The 24030-nt window shown below is 38.6% G+C and overlaps 1 protein-coding gene across 3 annotated transcripts in view; it reads left to right on the forward strand.

Moving 5' to 3' along the window:
- Positions 1-24030, forward strand: part of LOC140323580 (A disintegrin and metalloproteinase with thrombospondin motifs 2-like) — a 355904-nt gene that overhangs the window by 149514 nt on the left and 182360 nt on the right. For 2 of the 3 annotated variants that reach the window (XM_072400782.1, XM_072400783.1), the window contains exon 11: positions 14956-15088. In XM_072400782.1, coding sequence (XP_072256883.1) covers positions 14956-15088 — 133 coding nt within the window. Of the gene's footprint in view, positions 1-14942; positions 15089-24030 lie in introns of all 3 variants that reach the window. The other variant, XM_072400780.1, reaches the window with a different exon arrangement.

A 24030-nucleotide genomic window follows, 5' to 3' on the forward strand; every position in this document is an offset into this window, starting at 1 on the left:
AAAATGTTATCATTGTATTCAGTACCATCAGCTAGAGTCTTTTCTTCCGATCATTTCATTTGTACTTCTAACTGTATCTGACAGGGTTGACCCCCTTCCCCATTATTTTTATTTTATTACTAGAACCACTAGCAGAACATATCTGCACAAACAGTAAAATTAGAAGTATCATGGCTGGCTACAGATTCCACACAATTAATCAGTTTGCTTAACTATCCTGTTCCTTAAAAGCTATGCAGTACGTATTACAAAAATTTAGTGCTGCTTCCTACTATATGGTTAATGAGAATAAATTTCAAATACTTAATTTACATATCCCTTCTTTTATCCTAGCTCACTTGCAAACTTCTTTCCCTCATACCTGGGAACCAACTTTCATTACATTTCTAGGAATTTGACTTCCCCGTACAACCTCTTTATTATACTCCCTCAAATATAAACAGTTTTTAACATCACTACCTAATGAGCTAGCTCAATTAGAACAAATTGACTTGTCTATCACTGGTAGGATTGCATAGTTAGCCTTTTCTTCAAGCGATATATAGTAGTTACTGAAACTACTTTGTGCCCATTCCGTATTTTCACAGACCTTCCAGTGAAGAATCCCTTTCTTATCTGGAGCTTAAACTTTTTTTCCTCCAGACGCAAAAAGTGTCCTCTTGTTCTTTGTAATGATCTCAAAGTTAATAATTGGGATGGGAGTTCTCTATATCAGTGTTCTCCCCAGAATTTTTTTTTAGCTGGGTTGGGGGAAACTGTAGCCGAGTAGTAAAAAAGTGGGTGGGGCTGGACACGGCAAATTTGGAGCTTCTAGTTATTTATGCCATAGGTATCCAGTAACCCCTGCTATTGTGTCAGTGTTCTACCTGCCCCCATACTTTGTTCCAACTTTCTAATGCCTGGCTGATTAGAATGTACAATTGTTCCATTTTTTTTTGTATTATACCCCAACAGTCCAGTGCTGTGTATTTTATTTCAACTCCCTAGAGTTCCATGTTTTAATAGTGAAATCACTTAGTAGTAGTGTAATATTGTCATCAATGTGGCTTAACAAATTAGGCTTAGTTCACATTGGCAGTAAAAAAAATCTGTGATAACTGCTACGCACCTGGGATTGGTAACCCGTGATAACTGCTGGGTACCTGGGATTGGCAACCGGTGATAACTGCTGGGCACCTGGGATTGGAAACCTGTGATAACTGCTGGGCACCTGGGATTGGTAGCCTGTGATAACTGCTGGGCACCTTGGATTGGTAACCTGTGATAACTGCTGGGCACCTGGATAACTGCTGGGCACCTGGGATTGGTAGCCTGTGATAACTGCTGGGCACCTTGGATTGGTAACCTGTGATAACTGCTGGGCACCTGGGATTGGTAACAGGCGGTAAGTGCTTGGCTTTTCAGGCCTAGCAGTGGTACCTGGCGAGAGGAAAGTGAGGGGTAAACGCAGCAAATGCAACCTTACTGCCAGTGTGAATTCAGCCTACCTTCAGATGACACCTCCTAGTGCTATACCTAGGTAACACAAAGAGCATCATGCATGTGATCGCAGATGAGGACAGGACAGCCAGTTCACAACTCTCATCACTGCCAAAAACTTCCTGTAAAATGTATCTACCTGCAGTGTGCTAGCTGTGTGTGTGTAAAGTCTGCTTGTCATGTTCTGCAGCCTAACAACTCATTGCGTTCAATCCTTTAGATCTTGATTGTTCTAAATTGTTGGTTGTAATTACCTAAAATGTTTAGGGTATACAGGGGACTCTCATAGCTACTAATAACCAACAAGAACCCAAACCCTTCTCAATTACACCAGGACTTAGGCCATGTGTTAAGCTGTCTAAGCTCCCTCTGCCCTTCCTGTGTTGTGCATGGCACAGGCAATATTTCAGAGAATATAACCTTGGAATTTTGTTCCTTCAACTTGAAGCCTAGTTCCTTAAATTGATCTTTAAAGATCCTCCATCTTCCATCTATCCTGTTGTTGGTTCCAACATGGACCAAGACAGCTGGGTCATGCCCAGCTTCTCCCATTAATTTGTCTACTCGGTCCACCACATGCCGAACCCTGGCACCAGGGAGACAGCAATTCATTCGGTTGAAGGTATCCGGGCAACAAATTATTCTATCAGTCCTCCTGACCATAGAATCCCCTATGACAACCAATTGTCTACACCTTCCTGCATTGCTTTTCCCACCCCTACTAGATGGGCTGCTCTCCCCGCTGTTAGTGGTAGCAATACTATCTAGAGTTTCCACCACTTGGTCTGCCACCTGCACATCTTCACATAACTTTGCAAATTTGTTAGGGTGCTCAAACACAGGGCTGCCTTCTTTTTATGGTGCCCCTACCACTCCTACCAATTTACGTCACCCAGCTCCCTACATGTTAATCATGATTAACCTCTCCACCTTCCACATCAAAACCATTAACTAACTGCTCAGTGAGCAGGAGACCTCTCTCAAGGTGATCCATCGATTTTAGTTTTGCAATACACTTCTTCAGCTCTTCAGGGCGAGATACCAGAGGGGCAACTTTCTCACATCTGTCAGAGCAGTATTCCCCTAGGAGCTGTTGCTCTATTTGTGCATACATATGGCAGACTGTGCACTGAACAAAACCTTCCACCTTGCTACCATTAATTTTCCCAGTTACATTTTTTATTGTTTTCAAGGAGTTATAAAAGTTTACTTAGAGTTTGTAGTTACTATAAGGATTCAACTCCTTTTGTTTCCAAACTCCTGTGTTTTCTATCTCCACTTAATTCCCAGCCACTTGTATAACGAGTGTTTTTTCTTTCAAAGCTGCTTTATCCTTTTAGAACTATAGTCTTTCTCCTTATTTAACATTTTTTGAGAAAGTTTATCTTGGAATTATAAAAGGCCACGGACTCCTATGGTTCTCGACTTCTTATGACTTATGATATTGGTGGTATGGGATTGCCTAGTATACCACATTATTACTCAGCCTCTTTGTTATCCCAACTGATGAATTTCTATCCCAAACAAAATATGGGTGGAAATAGAGTCTTTTCCTATGTGAGATTTAGATGTTCTTTACTGACAACAGTTCATATGGGACTCTCCCCTCCACTCTCCCTTTACCCCACAATAAAGGCATCTCTCTCCGTGTGGTAATCCTCTCAATTTAGCTTAACCCAATCTCCTATGCTAAGAACTTTTCATCCAGAATTACCAGTGCTCAAACATTTTGTAACCAAATTACATATGCAATATATATTTCCTAATTTATTAGACTTTTAAGGCACCAAAGTATCACCAAAGTATAGTCATCAAATAGTTCCAAAAACATAATTTAATTCTACATTATCAGAACTAGAAAAATGCATGAGATATGAATCTACAAGTTTTACAAAAATAATGATGTCATCAAAATTGTCCTATTTTTTAGTTCTCGAAGCATTTTGCAAAAAAAAAAAAAAATTGCTTCCTCGGGAGGCATGGGACATCAAAGAGATAAATTACTGTCAAAAACATAACAATAAAATTAATTACATTTAATCCATACAACGTAGTGTTTTACTAAAATTTATTGTGTTGCAAAAATTCTAGGTAATTCTAGATAATTCTAGACTGAATCATCATCCCCCACTCCTGGAACTCGGCAAGTTTACAAGCCTCACTTGAAACCCATATTACTGGACTGCTTCTCTTGGACTTCAGTTTGCCAAATTGTTTATTGTACGCATATGGTTCGCAATTATTTGTAAAAATGTATTATTCACACTGCTCCCTCTTTGTTGGCACTACTCCCTGTCCTCCCCAGTTTGATAACTCATTGTCTCTCTGTTCCTTCACCTTTTTTCCCTACTGATACTCTCTGGTGACATCTCACACAACCCTGGTCCCCCACACAGCCTCTCCCTTCCATATACTCAAGACCCTCCCTTCTCCTAACCTCATTCCCATTCACCCTACCCATAAGTCCTTACCCCTCTCTGTGGCATTCTATGGAATGCCCGATCTGTTGGCAATAAATTAGCCTCCATACACAACATTCTCCTTTCTAAATCTCTAAACTTTCTGGCTCTCATTGAAACTTTCCTCCTCTGACTGTGCCTCTGCTGATGCTCTCTCCTATGGAGGCCTGCATTTTACACATACCCCCAGACCTGGCAACAAAACAAAGCTTTACCACAGAGTCACCAGGCAAATTTATTTCTCCGCAGTCATTTCCTCTCAAGCTTCCAACCCACGCAACATCTTCTCAACAATTGACTCCCTCCTAAACCCCACACCTGCTCCCCCCACAACATCCTTCTCTGCCCAAGACATTGCCATCTACTTTAGAGATAAAATAGACAAATTCAGACATGATGTCTCTGCTCACCGAGCCACTCCAACCATCCCCACCCCTTCCACCTGTAAATCATCACTGACATCCCTCAGCTCTGTTACTGTGGACGAAGTCTCTTCTCTCAACATCTCCATCTACTACCTGTCCGCTTGACCCAATTCCCTCTGGTCTACTCCATGCCCATTCCTCCACCCTGGCCCCTGCCCTAACCGAACTATTCAACCTTTCCCTTTCTACTGGTAAATACCCCTCAGCTTTTAAACATGCCATAATTCTCCCTATCCTAAAAAAACCCTCACTGGACCCCTCCCTACCCTCTAACTACCGTCCTATCTCCCTTCTCCCATATGTCTCCAAACTTCTTGAACAGCGCCAACTCACTCCTTGACCCTCTCCAGTTTGGCTTTCGAGCTGCCCATTCCACTGAAACAGCCCTTACTAAAGTGGCCAATTACATCATCAGAGCTAAGTCTCAAGGCATCTTTTTCATGTTCCTTCTCCTTGATCTTTCTTCTGCTTTTGACACTGTTGATTCACCATTCTAATACAAATCATGCGCTCCATTGGTATCAGTGACACTGCTCTTTTTATTTGCTTCCTATCTGTTCGACTGCTCCTTTCAAGTTTCTTTCAATGGTAACTCCTCCTTGCCCACTCTGCTCCCTGTTGGTGTTCCCCAAGGGTCAGTCCTTGGAACGGTTCTTTTTTCTCTGTACACCTACTCTCTCTGTAGTCTCATATCCTCCTTTGGCTTACAGTACCATCTGTATGCTGATGACCCTCAAATCTATCTGTCAACCACTGTCCTGTCTCCCTCAGTCCTGGATAAGGTCTCATGCTGCCTGTTCGCCATCTCATCATTGATGTCTGACCAATTTCTTAAGCTCAACCTGGATAAAACAGAACTCATCATCACCCCCCCCCTCAAATTCCAAATCTCCCCCTGACATATATCTAACTGTTAACAACACTGTTATTTGGCCCTCCCCTCAGGCACATTGTCTTGCTGTCACCTTTGACTCTGCCCTCTCATTTACCCCCCATATTCAGATCATTTTCAGTACCTGTCCCCTGAGACCACCAAACTCCTTGTACATGCTCTTATCATCTCTCGCCTGGACTACTGTAACCTCCTCCTCTCTGGTATTCCACTAACCTGACTCTCTCCTCCACAATCCATTATGAATGCTGCAGCCAGACTCATCCATCCTTCCCACAGCTCCTCTTCTGCTGCATCTCTTTGCAGACCTCTACACTGGCTTCCATTTCACCTTAGAAAAACATTCAAGCTCCTGTGCTTTGCCTTCAAACCCCTCCACAGTTTTTGCCCCACTTACATTTCTGACCTGGTAAAAAAGTACTCCCCCAGCCGCTCTCTTCGCTCCTCCAATGACCTACTTCCTCACTCATAACCACATCACATGCACGGATACAAGATTTCTCTAGAGCTGCCCAAACTCTCTGGAATGGTCTTCCTCGTCCTATTCGGCTTGCTCCTTCTTTCTGCTCATTTAAAAGAGCACTCAAAACCTATTTTTTCAAACTTGCTTACCCATCTTCTGTCTTTTGAAACCATCAGTACTTCCCACCACTACATATCTCCCATCCTATTGTGTATAAATTCCCTCACCTACTAGATTGTAAGGTCTTCGGGGCAGGGTCCTCTCTTCCTGTATCACTGTCTGTATTAGTCTGTCATTTGCAACCCCTATTTAATGTACAGCGCTGCGTAACATGTTGGTGCTATATAAATCCTGTTTATTATTATTAATAATAATAATAATAATAATAATTACACTGAATACCCACCAAAACACTCTAGCTGTATAAATGTGCAAATATAACATAGGTAACACAGAGGTCTTGCACAACAATAATAAACTCAGCATGCCGCATTGAGATCAACTTGATACATTTTTAGGGCGGAATGTATGGCTCAATTCTTCAAAGTCTTTACATCTTATATTTCATAGTTCAGACGTTTACAGATCCCTACAAAATTGTTTATTACTGCACAACAATGATTTTGCTACTGGGAATAACACATGTGATTTACATGATATCGAGTGTTCTGAATCCAAATCTGAACTCAGAATTTGCCTATCATGTACAGATTTTAAGTTATAGGCATGTTATAGCTGTTCAAATGGTCGGTAATTGGGTAATGTATTTCTACATGGGAACATTATTGCAGCTACCACTATGCTTGCTGCCACCTTAGCTGAATCACGTTCCCTGGGCATGTCTGGAAAAGTCAGTGAGCTGATGTCAGAAATAGGTATATATTATGAGATGGACCAAGGGCTTGTCTCCAGTGCGAAACCATCTTATTGGATGGTACAGTTAGGCCATAGTGAGTCTGTTTTTAGCTAAAGATGAGTAGGCACAGCTGTGTTAATAAACCAGACAATGTTTGCTACATTTGTGGCAAATATACCCCGTGTGATCAACGCAAGAATCTAACCAAGAGGGTGCGATTTGCTTACAAGTATTACTTTGGATGTGAAATTGAAGATCAGGATAAAAGCTGGGCACCTTATATCTGCTGTCAGATGTGTTATGTTGGCCTAACACAGTGGTTAAATGGGAAAAGGAATAAAATGCCTTTTGCTGTGCCTATGGTTTGGCGTGAGCCAAAAGACCATCACTTGGACTGCTACTTCTGTATGAGTAAAATTGCTGGGTTTTCGAAGAAGATTAAGTCAAAAATCAACTATCCTAATTGTGAATCTGCTCTTAAGCCAGTGCCACATAATGCAGAGAATCTAGTGCCAGTTCATTCTACATCTTTTGTTACTGACAGTGACATGTCAGGTGAGGAACAGGAGGATGATGTTAATGTTAATCGATGTTATGAACCCCAATGTGAAGAGGCCACATATTTTTATGCAGCTGTATTGCTGCATAAAGGTAATGAAAAACCTTCTGTTCCTCTTGCTCATTCGAGGGAATGAAAGAAACATACGAATCCATGGAGGTCATTTTGAAATAGGTTAACTATTCAGAACAGAAGTGGAACGTTTGTGGTGACCTGAAGGTGGTGGCACTCCTTCTTGGCCTGCAATTGGGATATACAAAATATATGTGCTTTCTCTGCCTGTGGAAAAGTCGTGATGACAGCAACCATTACAAAGTGAAAGAATGGCCACCCAGACCTGAACACACTGTTGGCCAGTACAACGTGAAGCATAAATCACTCATTGATCCACAGAAAGTTTACCTTCCGCCACTTCTTTTAAACTTGGATTGAAAATGTTTGTTGTTGCAATGGATCGTGATGGTATGGGTTTTCAGCATCTGAAGGACATGTTTGGAAAAGTTATAACAGATGCTTAACTGAAAGCAGGCAGTTGTGTTGGTCCCCAAATACACAATTTGATGCATGATTCCACATTCAGAGACAAACTCAACCCACTTGAACTTGCTGCTTGGGATTCATTTGTGCTAGTTGCACAAAACTTTCTGGGCAACCAGCGAGCTGAAAACCATGCTGAATTCGTGAACAACATGCTAACAGCATACCATAAACTTGGCTGCTGAATATCACTTAGTATACATTTCTTACATTCCCATCTGGACTTCTTACCACAAAATATGGGTGATGTGAGTGATGAACAAGGGGAGAGATTCCACCAGGACATTTCTGGTATAGAAACAAGATATAAAGGCCGGTGCAACCCCAACATGATGGGCGACTACTGGTGGTTTCTGCAACAGGAGACAGCTGAGAGCCACAAACGCAAAGCAAGTTCCTGAAACACTTCTGAAGTGTACATGTGTGTTGAACAAGGACTCGGGTGAAATATTTGTAATTGTATATGTTGTTGCAACATAAAACTACGTTTTTGTAATGTCATGGAACTATGAGGCAAAAGTTAGTTATGTATAGAGATTACATACTAACTGCAGAATGAGAGAATGTAGCTAATCATGTCTATACGCCTAATAAATTTAAAATCCTGATGTCCTAGGCAGAATCAGACTTCAGATTTGGATTCAGTGCACTTGATTTAGTATAGGACACATGGATTAGACCAAGTAGCAGACAATATTTATTTTTTTGTGATGCAGTGTTATCAAACATGTATAAGGGTAAACTTATTCTACCATATTTGGACAACCAATCGTATTGAATTATGAAACAATATACAATAAACATTTATCCAAAACTTTATCACTATCACGATAATCTTACAAATAAAGCTGTAATTGTAGAGATAGAAAACTCCCCTTAGCAATCATATATCACTCCATCTAGTAAAACAATATGCTACAGGTTGACATTCAAAAATCCGACAACCTCCGAGCCTGAGGTTTCTGAAAATACACACTTTTTTTTATACTCTCTCAGCACCATGGACATTTGGCACAGTTTCAGTGAGCAGGGAGCAGGGACTTTATTGTATTAAGCAAGACTTAACAGCTGTTTCTGCAGAACAGTGCCAGCAAAACATTAGTGGCCAAACAGTGTACTGCAGTCCCTGTATTGAACATGCAATCCAAAATTCATGCCAGAAAACTGTAGGATCCAGATTATCAATGGCCGGATTTTCGATTGTCAACCTGTAGTAGAATTTACCTCCTTAGATAAACACTCTATCCTTTTTCCGCTGTTTAAGGTATGTGCGATCATAGGGAGAGCAATAGTAGCTTTCCCTGTGCATGTATTTATATCCAAAGTACAGGTGATTCAAATCACATTAAAAACCTTCAGACGAGCTCCTCGTAACGTTGACAGGGAACCAGTACAATTTATTATCATTTAAACTAGCATTTCAAAGCTGAAATGCTGGACTAGGGGATTTAGCCGTTCAATATGCCTTCAGCATTAGATCTGAAAACTTGACAACCCAGAGCACTAACCTAAAGCTGATTCATCTTCAGTATGCCACCATCAATGGTAAATCAATTTTGAGTGTGATAATCCAGCATGCTGTAACATATTTACATTCGAATCTATAGAAAAACATACTTTGCATTATTTATATTTTTATATAAAAAAACACCATGAGAACTGGAAAATTGGACAATTTTGATGACATATTTATTATTTATGTAAAAATTTCATGCATGTTTCTTGTTCCTAAATGCTGAAATACATTTTGTTTTTAGATTTATTTAATAACTAATGATATTTTGGTGACTTAAAAGTCCAATAACTAATTAGGAAATAAATATTGAATAAACTTTGATATGGATGTGGCACCTAAATTGTATAGTTATCTCTCACTTTGACAGTTTGTAGATACCTAAGTTTCATTTCAGTTTTATTAATAAAGACATTTGGAAATTAAAAAAAAACATACAAGAGCATATCAGCATTACCATTCAGAGGGCCTATACCAAAATGTCACACTGATCCAATGTACTCAGGATCTGGGCAGGAGTCCCTGGGGGTCCTCTCTGTCTGGATGGGTTGTGAGCTCAGTGGTCAAACACACAGGAATCAAGAATGAGGAAAATAAAGTCGCAGGAGTCCACAAAAAAAGGGATAGGGAAGGAAAACACATATATTGATGGGGGGAAGAAAGGCTGGGTGTCCACCATGTCTGCCCACAAGGGATAGTAAAGGTGTCACATAGCAAAATGACACTAAAACCAGAAGACTATTTAAAAGCATTCACCCCCATTTTTGTACTTGTTGTTCCCAATGCTTGATTTGTTCCAGTTCAGTGAGCCAATTCCAGGGATTTGGGGAGTAGTGGAATGCCTTTTCCAATGGGATTTCTAGTCTAGCTGCCAAGCATCAAGAAATGTTAAGGATGTTCCCCTTCATTGATTTAATAGAGCCAGGTAGCCTAGAGAGAAGAACTATAGCTACTAGGAATCAAATTACCAGTGCATGTGTTATAAATTCTGAGACTCCCCTCTCAGAACTAAAATATGGCAGGATATTCCTACAAGGTATGCATCTTTATGCGCTAATGACTTAGGCAACACTAACAATTGTTGGGCATTGAAGGGCATTAGCAATGGGGATCAACTAGGAAGCTAGAGGAGAGAATGTGTACAGAAAGCGTAAAACCAAAACCCTACAACTGGGCTAAAACAAAAGTGTTTGTGAACTTAACTTTACAGTCTAAAAAAATATGAAGAAAAAAACACAGTACTATGTTAAAAAAAAAATAGGAAAATTGCTTCCAATTCGACTCAGGAGACTGATAACCAATTATCCTATGCAATGGAAAGTGGAGGGTGGAAGCATAGGCAGGGAGCTTGGGGTATCTAAAGATCAAACGATGCATCAACTGAAAGAGATCAATAACGCTGGAACCACGTCGGCCTTTTAAATAGAAAGAATGCATATAAAAATATGGTTGGTGCCACAGAAAAACCAAGAGTACCTCCACAAAGGACCATATCAGGTATTGAAGGCCACCCCTTGCCCTTATTTCATAGCCATGTATGCCAAAAGTCAAGAACAAATCATAAACACGCAATTAATGTAGACGTTGGACAAGGAAAAAGACTAGAAAGGCCATAACATTTTTCCTGACATGTGGAAAGGGAGGCCCAGCATCCAAGTTAAGTACCTCCAGGCAGGTGAGTCACATAACGGCAGTTAAGTCACAGAAAAATATCACTGTGAGTCATGTGGTCTGGGTGTGGATATGTAAAGATTTTAGGATCTGTAGGATGTAGATATGGAGAATAATATAAAAACAATATCCCAGTGCCATAGCAAAGAGCCAGCGCCATAGCATAGCCATAGAAAGAGAACATCAGGAAGCAACAGAACCTCCCTTGACCTGAGCAAGAGAAAGGGTATTCCACCAATGCCCAATGTAATGCATTCCAGAAGCAGATAGACATGATAGGAAGCAGAGCAATATAGGAGGCTATTGATTTTAGAGCGTGAAGGTCCTCTACCCTGAAATCTATAGGAGAAAGGCACCTCTGGCTTTACTGGGCCTCCTGGAAGCAGGAACTTCCTAACTCAAAGGACATAGTGTGCTGCAAAAGCAAAATTAGGTCTACCCCTTGTCACAGAAAACAAAGGGATCCAAGGGCACAAAAAAAAAACACACATAAGCTTTTACTGAAAGGATTGTGCACATAGGGCATGTGCAAAAATTGGTAAACATAGATCAGGTTAGACAGACCTGTTCACAAGCTGTTCATAACCAACAATACAGCCCATCGTTCAGAAAGTTATAATGTAACATACAGATCAGGGTATGGTTGTTTCCCCTTAGGATTAGCTGTAACCAAGGGTAAAGTTTACCTCTTTTGGGTTAACTGACAATTTATCAAAATGACCCAGTGTTTGGGTTGATTTGTAACTTGAATCCCACTGAATATAATGTGCCCCCCCCCCCCCCCCATTTTTAAACCAGACACTTCAATAGGCACAGGAGCTTACTGAATAAGAAATAGGGTGGCAAGCATGTGAGGTCCTCTGGTATCTGGAGTCCTCTGGAAAAAACATGTAGTCACGTTCCCTTTGGAAAAACAAGACCCCACCTGACCCCAGTGGTGGAAAGGGTCATCATTGCAGGAGGGAGGTTTGCGGGTGGGGGGCTTCTTGGAATCTAGATTCCAGATTTCTGTCCCCTAACCTCAGGTGCATAGTTCCCCTTACCAATTCTCTGAAAGGGTTAAAGATGATATTACTTACTCTGTTGCTGGAAACAACACTTCTGGAGGGAATATACAGGGAATACTGGACTGTGGTAATACACAGAACAAAATCACCAGCCAGATAAGTGCCTCTTAACGCCCACATTGTGGGAACTCTTATTTAGAGGAAAAGAAATAAACCACACCAGTAGTTTAACAATTTGTGTAATGTTTGGCTCTATATTTCTGATCTGATTCTGTGTGATATAAGATTTGAATTTGTATCAGCTCCTTTGCTGGCACATTTATCCCCCCAGGTCATGTCTGTTGAATATCAGTTAGTATATCTTTTACCAACATTAGGTCTGATTTATTGAAGTCTCCAAGGCTGCATAGGATACACTTTCATTAGTGAACCTGGAGGATCCAGCAAACCATTTCCTAAAGTTATTTGCTATTTGTTAGCGAATGTTTTAAATCCTGGACCAGATAATTTCCTCGTTTTTGATCACCCAGGTTCACTGATAGAAGTTTATCCTCTCCAGTCTTTGACAGCTTTAATAAATCAGGCCCATTGGGTTCCTAAAATATTATTTCAGGGTTGATTTGTCAAGGTTGATTGGTAACCAGTAATCATCAATGTATATTTGAAATGAACACATGTAGGAATGTGACACATCAGCTCACATTTTGTAGGATTGTGTTTTTAATTTATTTGCAGCAATTTTGCATCATGTTTAAATTGCAATGGTGACTGCAAGTGTGTTTGAGGTACAAGTTCTGTCCAAATTAAATGCTTTTCCGAAAAGAGGTAATTGTATATAATGGTGTTCCCTGCAATTGGCTTTCTGAGCAATAATATGCTTTAAGAATATCCCAAACAAATTTTTTTTTATTAAAATAAAATTTAATTAAAAATATATTGTAATTTGCATACACTCCCAGTCCATATGGTGAAAAGGTTGTATTTGTAGAACAACAGGTACAAAAAAAAATACAAATGTGTCATACTGCAAGTCTTAGTAATCACGTTCATATAGAAAAGTCTAAAAAAAGAGTGAGGCCTATTGTGTGAAATATATTTGAAAAAAATAAAGTATCTGCCTACAGGTACAAGAAAAGTTCCATCTTAAATGGACCTGCCCTCAATAAATGCTAATTGATGTATGGTATCACAAAAACTACCTTAAATCAAGAACTTAACCCATTTATTTAAAAAACAATACAATTTAATACAATATTCCCTATTTGCTAGGGCTGTCTAGTACTCAATGAGTTCCTCCAAAAGTGGATTCTGTGTTATTTTTTGTCATACATAGATATTAAAATATGTTTACGTGCAAATAAATGCAGATTCTACACAAACTTAGTTTTTTTGTTAGGCACTAAAGCTTAATCCAGTATTTCCAGTTCTTTGTCAGTAACAGGATTGCAAATGAATTATTTTTTTGGTTTTGTAATAGATGAACTGAATTTTTATATTCATATGTTTTTGGGCAAGACTGACTTTATTGTGTTCTGATTGTGTCTAGTGAATTGTACATGTTGATTCATGATTGGTATATTATGTTCCTAGCCAAGATACTTGCATTCCAAATGCACTTGGGGCAACCAATGAGTTGTCATTCATGTATCATTCAGTTCACCTTTGTGGGGCCCTACATGTGCAATTAGTATACCAGTAGTTTTAGGCCTAGCTTCTTATCATGTCATGGTATGTTGCCATGGCATGTTGCTTTGTTTTGCTATCTCCAACACCAACCATTAAACCAATCACCTACCACTTGTTTTGTTTGTGCCACTTATACTCAGTGTGGCATAATATGCTTATGTTTGAACAGACACTGATGACACTGCCCATCTCCAAGAACATGTTTGGCTCCAAAGTAGGGAAGTATATTATTCTTGTCATTATGTGCCTTTGTATACCTTACTCTACACTGTTTCTATTAGGTTTTTTTTTTATTTTAAATTTGTTTCAAAAACACATTCTTTTATGCATCATAACTGGTCGCCCAATTATCTTTCTTATGTTTGTGGCAATTGGTCTATAGTATTGTAAGTTGTATATGTTGCTTACAAATTCATATGTTTATTTAATAAATACACAATACATATTTAATAAGTTTAATGTAGAACATTTACAGGTAAGTTGCTTTCCATTTTTCTACCATGCTTGTGGGTTTTATATATTTTCATTCCTCTGTGATCATTTGGAGGCATTTGGGCCATATTTGGAGTATGCATTGGTGTTTTTTTTTATGTAGGCGAATTGTAATTTGTTTGTAGATGTACCTGCATATTCAAGATAAGGTTTATAAAGCTTTGTACAGAGGCAGGATTATAGGTCTTTTTTTAGTCTATATCCCTTTTTTAAAATAGAATACATATTTTGAACATGCTAGAAGCTACAGACCAGAATTGCATGCTGTTAAAAGGGTGCTATCCTTCAAGGAAACACATTTTCAGCAGGCAGTTTGGTTATTGCAATGTTCACAATGTTTCTCACAGAGCTAGGTATGCAATACTCAATGTATGTTGCAAATTTATATGAATTACTCTTGCACATTCTGCCTGGCTAATTTAGACAGGCAAAAACCTAAAACTGGAAGAGGGCCAGGTGAAGATAGTGGCGGCAATAACAGAGGGAGAGCAGGTAGATATAAACAAAAAATTGTAAACAAGCGGGTTTTTTATTACAGGAAGGTCATTGTCTGTCCCGTCTCCAATCAAAAACCTGCCTCTTTGTAGTTTATCAAGACTTCAGAACTTGTATCTAGAAAAACACCCAGATCCTCTTCTATCATTAACTTACTCCCTTGTAGCCCCCCGAGCCCTAGCTTGTATGATCACACTTTTTTGGCTGCTAAGTGCATTACCTTATAATTATCAAAAAGTTTGGCAAAATATAAATACATGAACAGTTATAATATATAATAAATAAAACAATTATGGATATTACATTTACATTTCAAAATATAGTTTACAAAAAAAATAAGGTTTGGGTATTAAAAAAATGAGTTCAGTAATTAGTTGTGTTTATAAATGTGTTTATTTATTTTGCAAGCACTGTTTTAAAGGCCACTGCATCTGGCTTACTCCTGAAATACTCCGACAAGATGGAAATTGGGGCTCGTGGAGTAAATTTGGTTCATGCTCTCGCACTTGTGGAACAGGTGTTAGATATCGAACAAGGAGCTGTGACAACCCTCAGTAAGTGTATATTATATTTATATTTATTACTGTATAGCATTTTTTACCTGCAAAACATCCTATATGTTAAGAAAATAATAATTGTATTGTGATATTCAAACAAAAGGGCAGAGCATGGGTAGGTTAGACCCTTGGTCAGGTTGTTTTTGCTCTTTACATCTCTGGAAGATTTATATTCATTTTCTGTCCCTAAGATGTGAATATGTGGAAATCTGCCCAACATAATAAGAATGTTTCCTCTACTGTTGTTTTAATGACAAATAAAAACTTTGGATATCCTCTCATTTTATTTAGTTACTTTCTTTTATCATAGGTACAATGTTTCCCATGACAAATGTTCCCTAAGAGGTGCACTATACCTAATCTAAAAATGACAGAGATCCTGACTTTTTTGTTATCTTGAAAATATCTAATTAAAGTTTATTGGATAGAATATAGAATAGCCCTTGTCTTTTGTTGTTACAGAGGTTGCCTGGACTTAATATGAGGGAAATGCTAACATTTTAAATAACGTTAGAATTGGAATAGGTTGAAATATACTGATGTATGCACTTTCAATGACAAGCGTCTGAGAGGAGTACACTGGAGAGAGTTTCTTGCACTGTGCACAAAAAAGGAAAAAATAACTGCATTTTCAAAATATTATAGGATAAGGGTAAAAAGTAAAATACAAGAAATACCTAACCATTTGTACAATAAACAAATAAATAAACATTATAGCAAAATAAATAAATATACCCTCTGAACAGTATATAGAGTTGAAATATAAAATCTAAAATAAAAAAATGTTAGATATATTTTGAAATTCCATCAAACATTACCCGGTCAGAATCTTTACTGCCAGAATGACAGAATGTCTAATTTCCTGTTTTTGTTTTTTTACTTTATTTTTTACTAAAATGTTTCTATAAGTATAACAATACCAGTAAAACAAAAAGATGAAAAAGTGACAATAATAATGTAACATAAATGCAGTAAGACGAAAAAGGACAATTACCAAAAAAGAAGAAACGAAAAAACAGAGGAAAGAATCTAAAGATAGAAATAAAGGAAAGATAGAAATAAAAGATAGAGATTGCAATATACAACCAATAACACTAATAGATATATTTCTTCTGCGTGTTCTACTCTATCAAACACTTATGATTAAATGCTATATCCCAACCATTTATTTTGTTAAAGAAGAAAAAGAAAACTTTACAAAAATATCAGGGACTTTAGAGACATACAAATAACTTACTGAGAACAAAGCAACTTTAAAAAAAAAAAAAAAGAAAACAACATCTTTATTTCAATCAATATACAAATGAGAAAAGACATCATCACAAAACAATAGTGCATATTAAAAAAATCAATCATTTGGTGGTCTCAATTTCCCACATGTGTCCTAAAAACGATTTACATGAACTTAGGATGCAAGAAAAAACACAAAGTATGTTCTGAAGAACCCAGAAATTACTAAAAAATACAGGTTCTTTTGAAATGGCTTACCATCATGCTCTCCAATCAGGGAAGATGATGTGCTGAAATGTTAGTGAGCATGTCAGCAGGCACTACACAGAAGAGTTGATGTCCACAAATTTCATTGAGCACCTCCTCTCATCATTAGGGAGGCAGCTGCCACTAAAGATCGTAATTTTAATCTCCATCTGCTAAGGGGCGGAGCTACCACACTTTCCCCTCTCTCCTTCCTTCTCCCTGCATTAGTCTCTCTGCAGCGATGAAGCTGCTAAAAAATATTAGCTGTTTAAGGGAAGGGGAAGATTTTAATGGCCATGGGGTATTTTACGTTTGAGGGGATTTGACGTCTATGAAGAGTCTCCCCTTCCATTCAATGGGCAGTGTTACAGGTCAGCATGTGGAAAGCCTACTTAGTAGTTATATAGGAGGCATGGAACAGGTAGGGATTGCCTCCATTAGTGTTTGTGGAATGGGCCTTTGCAGACACATGATATATGCAGCTATCTTTTTATTAGGGTATCTGTTTTTTTTTGTTTTTTACTATTATAGACTCTTTCAAATTGTAGGTTTAATCATAGTGAATATTTGAAGTGGAAGTATGGGGTTCCCTAAGTTGGATTTGCAGATCAACATGGTAGTAAATGTCTGCAATGCCAGTAATTATCTGAAAGTATCTTTAGATGTCAGCATATGGTTAGAAATTATATTGGGTTTTTGTACTGGATATCAAAAATATAAATTTTTTAGATTCAGCAATTTATTTGCAATTATTTCCTGTGCTTATGATGCCTTTTCTTTGTTATAGGTGCAATTACGTTTCACAATTACTGAATTGAAAGTTCAAACTAAAATGTAGCACTGAATATTATGATTTGCAAGATTTTAAAATTCGATCTCGCGGCGAATCGGGCTGTTCTCGCTTACTGAAAATGTAAGCTAACAGCTCTGCACCCCTGATTGCTATTGTAGCCTTGTAGTATGTGATCTTGGATAGAGATTCTCTATTGTTTTGTGCTGATGTTTTTCTTTTTTGTATATGGATTGAAAGATGTTGATTGTTTTGCTTTTTAAAAAAGTTGCAAAACGTAGATTTTTAGAGAAGCACAACATAACCTCACATGTTTTCTTAGGAATGTTGTAAGAACCGTTATAAAAGGGGCAGTTGATTTAAATTAGTAGGATCAGTGAACATTTGTCAAGATAAGCCCAATTGCGATTTTGATAAGTCTCCACGGGAATGAGGATAAAGTGGGGTAGTTGGGAACAAAACACCAGGAAAACAAACAGTTAACAACATGTATAGTGGCTCATGAAATAGAGTTCTGAGGGAGGAGCAGTAGGGAACCAACCACAGACCCCTCAGTGGGTGGAGCATGTAGCAGCTCCATAGTACAAGGGTAACACCAACTGGGCTGGTACATACACAGAATCCCGGGTAATAAACATCTGTAGTGGAGGGCATGTGTGGCCCCCCATCTCCAAGGCACCATCAAGTAGACCAGTGTAACAAGTAATCAGTTAAACATAAAGCTTTTAAAAATAAAATCCCAGAAGACAATTAAAAGGCAGTTGACATGGCAAGTACAAGGTATCTGAGGTAGCATAATATCAAAAGAAAACAACAATATCAAGAAATCTGTAGCACTGTAAACAATAGACTTTTAAAGCCAGCAGAGTGAGATCCACTCAACTATGGATCAAACTCAAACTCAAGATAAAAAATAAAAACATAAAAAACAAAAAATAAATTGTAAATCAAAAGATTTGTCCATCTTCTTGGTAAAGTTCTTTTTTTTTTACTGAAGAGAGGAAGAAGGTAATCAATCAGGAAATAAACTTTTCAAAACCTTTCAGGTAGCACTGTTAGAGGCCTTGGAGGAGAATTCCACTTTCTGCCACAAAGGATAAAGTGGAGCATGTGAGACCTCCAGTGACGTATGTGTGGAAGTGCCCCCAGGATATAAATGCAGCTCTTTAAAGAGATTTTCCCCTTCCGTGCAGGATGAACAAGAGAAGGTTTTGCCATTATATTGAAATTGCCTTTAAGGAAATGCCCAACGATACTTTATATTGTTGGAAAACAGAATTTGCAATTAAGGCTTCAAGGTATGCCTAGTTTGGATTGTGAAAGGAGATAAATCAGAAAAACTCTGGGCTGGATGACCTTCCATCTGCAGATTTTCCATATTCCTGGTAGCCTTAATGAGAGCCTCTTTGGTCGAAACGTAGTGGGGCTTCACAATGATGTCACATGGAGGACCATCCTCTATAGGTGCAACCAGCACACAATGAGCTTTATCCAGCCCTAAGTGCAATTTTTGAACCTCTGGTAATATTGACTTCATGAATCTCTTGGTTGCTTCTATGGTGTCTTTCACTGACTCTGAGAACCCCTCTTATGCGGAAGTTACTACATCTGGAGCAGTTTTCCAGATCATCCAGTTTATTTTGAAGATTCTCAATTTGATTTTCCACCACCATAATTTGAGAAGTATTTTGAGTGACTCTAGAAAAAGTGTCATCCAGCTTCTGGGAGCTGATTTCAGCCTGGATTGTGCCACGCTGTCCCGCACTTCAGCCATCTTAGGACTGCTTCCCTGTGCCTGTCACCGAGAAAATCAGTCTTCCTGCTTGAACCCTGCCTTTCCAACCATACCAAGTGTGGGGAAGAATCCTCACCCAGAGATTGTGCTCGATGCCGTGTTAGAGCTGCGATGGAGCCGGATTAGAAGACGGAGGGAAGCCGCATGAATCAGGCTGTTGTCATCATCATGGGTGGTGCATGCACACTCCCTATTTCCTTATTTTATAATGATCTTTTAAGATCTTCCATATTGTTTTCATTTGATTTGGGTATCAAACAGGCTTTTGGTATTTAACTATTTTAGAATTTCTGGGTTGTTATGTGTTGAGGTTGCCTTTAAGGTTATTTAGTGAGTGGTAATATTCACTAAAGGTGTCAGCTATTTTTTGAGGATTTATAGCCTTTTAGAGATATGATGTTTGAAAATAGGGATTCTGTTCTGATTTTGTCTCTTTTTTATTTGTGAGGCCAGCAGTTTACTTGCCCTGTTACCTTGTTGATAACAATTCCTCCGCATGTTGAATAATCTTTCCTGATAAAGTAACAATTGAAGAGCTGTATGTGGTTTCTTACTATTCGAGGAGGAATCCATATTTTTATCTGGAATGCAGTTGTAGTCTACACATAGCACCAATGCACGTCGTTGGACTTTGGCTTTTTTCAATACTTCCGTATAAATTGTAATCGTGATACATTCAGGGCATAGAGATTACCTACAGTATATCCTATGCAAAAAATTGAACAACTAGAAAAGAAGGACTTTTTTTTTTTTTTACTGAAAGTAATATTTTGACTAAACAAGTTTTCGACTAGCCAAAGCTGAACTAAACTGCAAACATGACAAGTCATAAAATATAATGCAAAATAATTGTTGCAAAGAAAAGTATTAAAGAAATGCAGCTATATCTTTTCTTGACATGTATCGTTGTGTGGCTTCATCAGTTGAACAAAGAGACTTTAAGCTATGGTAATGCAAGGTAAATAGACACTGTTTGAAACTCATATCATAATTTTTACATACAAATATATCACCAAAATATATCACTAAATTTGGTTGTAAGACTTAGTAAGTGTTCCATATCACAAGCCATTATTTAAACTAATTTGAAAGTAACACAACCAAATGTATTGTTAATAATAGTAGAGCAATACCATATCTAATGTACAATGTAAATGGGTAATGTTAAATGTAAAGAATATCATGAAATGCTCAAAAGAATTAATGTACTGACAAACAAATTGAAGAAATAATACATGAATCCTAAATGAAAATTGAGTAAAGCCAGCCAGCAAATGCAGTCACGTTCCCCGGGGTTTCCCGGTGCGTCGGTTCCTGTGGGAGGCGTGGCGGGAAATTCAAATAATTTTTGTATTGGATTCAATACAAAATAACTGTATTTAATCCAATACAAAGAAATCCTTATATTATATATATCTATATATATAGATATATATAATACATGCTACTGTCCCCTATTTTTAACAGATTTTTATGTTTTTTATATTCAAAGTTTATTATTAAATTTATTAAATATTGGACATGTTTCGGGGAGTTATGCCTAAGAATAAGCCTACAATGTAAAATAAATTTCTATGCAAAACAATGTAACGCTTTTTGCATGAAAATACGAACAGAATTAGAACACCTGGGGTTTTTTTATATAGATTTTGGAATTAAAAGGTCCATTTCTGTTTTGGCAGATGACAACAAACTATGTATTGGAATTAAGCCCATACAGGATTTCTATAATCTAGCTATGCTCTTCCCCCAAAATGCAGGCTTCATACTGTCTAGGGGGAATACATTTGTGGGGTCAAAAATGAAAAAGGATCTGGGGGTTTTGGTAGATCATAGACCTAATAATTGGCATGCAATGTCACAGATCAATGTCATGAATACTGGCACTGTAAGGAAGGAACCAGATTAATCAAATTATACAGAAATGTACAGATTATGTGGTCCTTTTTGCACTCCTCCATCATGCTGAATTTACTGGTCAAATATATCGTATTTTTTGCCATATAAGACGCACTTTTTCTTCCCCAAAACTGAGGGGGAAAAGTTAGTGCGTCCTATACGACAAATGTGTTAAAAAAAATAATTCAAATATTATACTCACCCGATACCCGATCCTGTGTGTGTCTCTGCCTGCAGCGTGTCTCTCTCTTCTCTATTCTGCCAGCATCGTGTTGTCTCCTGTCTGTAAAGCAAAGCGAAAGAAGCCGGCACAGCCCCACCTGCTGTTCCCTGTCCTAACTGCCGTACAATAGAAAAAAAGCACAGAGTGATCAGAAGGGGAATTTGAATGACAGAGTGATCAGAAGGGGAGTTTGAATGACACAGAGTGATCAGAAAGGGAATTTGAAAGGTACAGAGTGATCAGAAAGGGAATTTGAATGGCACATGAGTGATCAGAAGGGGAATACCGGTATGAATGGCACATGAGTGATCAGAAGGGGAATAATCTTTCAGAAACTTTTTTTTCTAGATTTTCCTCCTTTAAAATTGGGTGCGTCTTATATTCTGGAGCGTCTTATACGGCGAAAAATACGGTACTCTAAATATTTATTGGTACAATCATTAATGCAGCTAGGGCATGTATCCTGGGGTTTTAGATTCAGGTGGGGGCCCCTTCGGTGGCCATGTGGTTTTCCAGAATCAAGGAGCTTATGGTAATGGAAGATTGAACTGCAACCCCGTGAGAGTCTAGTGAGAAAATCAGAAATCATTGGTGTTATTGGACAATATTTCAATTCTTACCTGAATATTTGGAGAGTTTGTCTTTAGCTCCACATTGATGGTTGCTACTGATTAGTATTGATGGTGAAATCGGGACCTTGTTTCCATTCTCCTTCCCCATACTCAATCCCCCCTTTTTTCCATTTGATAAATGTTGAAAATTTAGGAAACTTTGTGGGGTTTTTCTCTTTTTGAATAATATTGTTAGGGGATGCTCTTTGGGCTGACAGGCCCAGGCAGTGTCTCATCGCAGTAGAACGTGCTCAGCCTCTGCCTGTGACCCCAACTGCTTGTGCCTACTCCCTTGTACCTCGTTTGGTGGACTGATCTTCTGTGTTTGACTTGGGCTTGTTTTCTAGATTACCTTATTGGTAATTCTTGTACTGTTTATCTGTAGGCTCCTGGTCAGCTGCTGGTCCATCCCCAGACACTATCCTCAGCACACTAAGTCCTGGGGGCAACCAAGTGCTGGGAGACGTAACCAGTCTCCTGAGGCTGAGCGGGGGCCTGCTATAGGTAAAGACTGCGGCATTATATTGGGGAAATGGTGTTTAGTGAATACTAGTGCTGACTAGGGCCTTGCATTACAAAAGGCCTCATGAAATTAAACCTTCCATTATCATGGAGGAGATACAAGAACAAGTCAGGCTCCTGACAGGTGCAGTTAACCAACTGGCACAGCGAGTAACCGTGCAGGAGATTCAAAGACAAGACTGCTGTGGCAGCTGCTCAGTGGCATAAGTGGAAGACTGCATTTAATACTAGGCATGAGCATTATGAGTACCTAGTTATGTCATTTGCTTTGTTCAATGCCCCAGCAGTTTTCCAGGACTTCATAAAGTACATTTTACGTGAATTTCTTGGAAAGTTTGTAGTGGTTTATTTGGACGATATTCTGGTCCTTTTGCCTTCTTTGATTCAGCATTGGGCTCATGTTTAGGTGGTCCTCAATACAAATGGAGAACCATTTGTATGCCAAACTAGAAAAGTGTGTTTTTGAAGTCCATATAGTCTCTTTCCTGGGTTACATCATTTCTGATCGGGGCTTGACGATGGACCTAGCCAAGGTTACTGCTGTCTTTGATTGGCCTCAATCTACCAACTTGAAAGCCCTACACAGGTTACTAGGCTTTGCCAATTTCTACAGGAGGTTTATTAAGAATTACTCTGTCTTGGTCACTCCCCTTACCAATCTGACCCGGAAAGAAGCAGATCCTTCCCAGTGGCCTGCCCAGGCTTGTTAAGCCTTTAGAAAACTGAAAGAGGCTTTCAGCTCTGCCCCTATACTTGTACATCCTGACATCGAGAAACCTTTCCTTGTGGAGGTGGATGCTTCTGAACTTGGGATCGGGGCGATTTTGTCTCAGTACTGTAGTAATCCTGAGCATTTACATCTCTGTGACAAAAATTCTCTCCAGCAGAACATTACAACGGGAATCGAGAACTCTTGGCAATCAAGGAGGAGTGGAGACATTAGTTGGAAGGGAAAGAGCATCCAGTGACAGTATTTACAGACTATAAAAACCTGGCATACATAGAGGGGGCCAAAAGATTAAATTCCAGACAAGCACGTTGGGCATTATTTTTTTCATGATTTAACTTTACCATCAGACCTGGGTCCAAAAATGTTAAAGCAGATGTTTTATCTTGTAATTACCCTGAAGCAGGTTCCCGTGCTGATTGTATTCCTGAGTCTATCCTCCCCTCTCACTGTGTGCTCGGGGTATTGTCTACCAGTCAACTCTCTCCTGATTTATCAGTCTTTTTAGAGCCTCACCAGTCCGACCCACCTCCAGGAAAAGTCTAAAAAGTCAAAAGTCTTTCCATTTTCGACCTCACCAAATGTAGTCACCCTAGACTGTATGAAACATGCATGTTGTTAGCCCCCAAGGGCAAAACTTTGCATTTAATAATATAAAAAAATAATTTGTGCATCCAGGTCTGCTTGTAGGTTATAGACATCCTGTATGGACTAAATTCCATTTCAAAGTTTTTAAAAACTTACTCCTAAAACTGAATGTGTTTATCTTTCCTATTTGTGTTTACAACTTACATTAAATGAAATCATATTATGGTCACTTGTAACCAAATGTTCTTTCATATGCACATTTGGTATAGGCTATGCATTCTTAGAAAAAAAAATAGGTCCAGCAGAAT

The sequence above is a fragment of the Pyxicephalus adspersus genome, chromosome 2 (genome assembly GCF_032062135.1).
Source record: "Pyxicephalus adspersus chromosome 2, UCB_Pads_2.0, whole genome shotgun sequence".
Taxonomy (NCBI): Eukaryota; Metazoa; Chordata; class Amphibia; order Anura; family Pyxicephalidae; genus Pyxicephalus; species Pyxicephalus adspersus.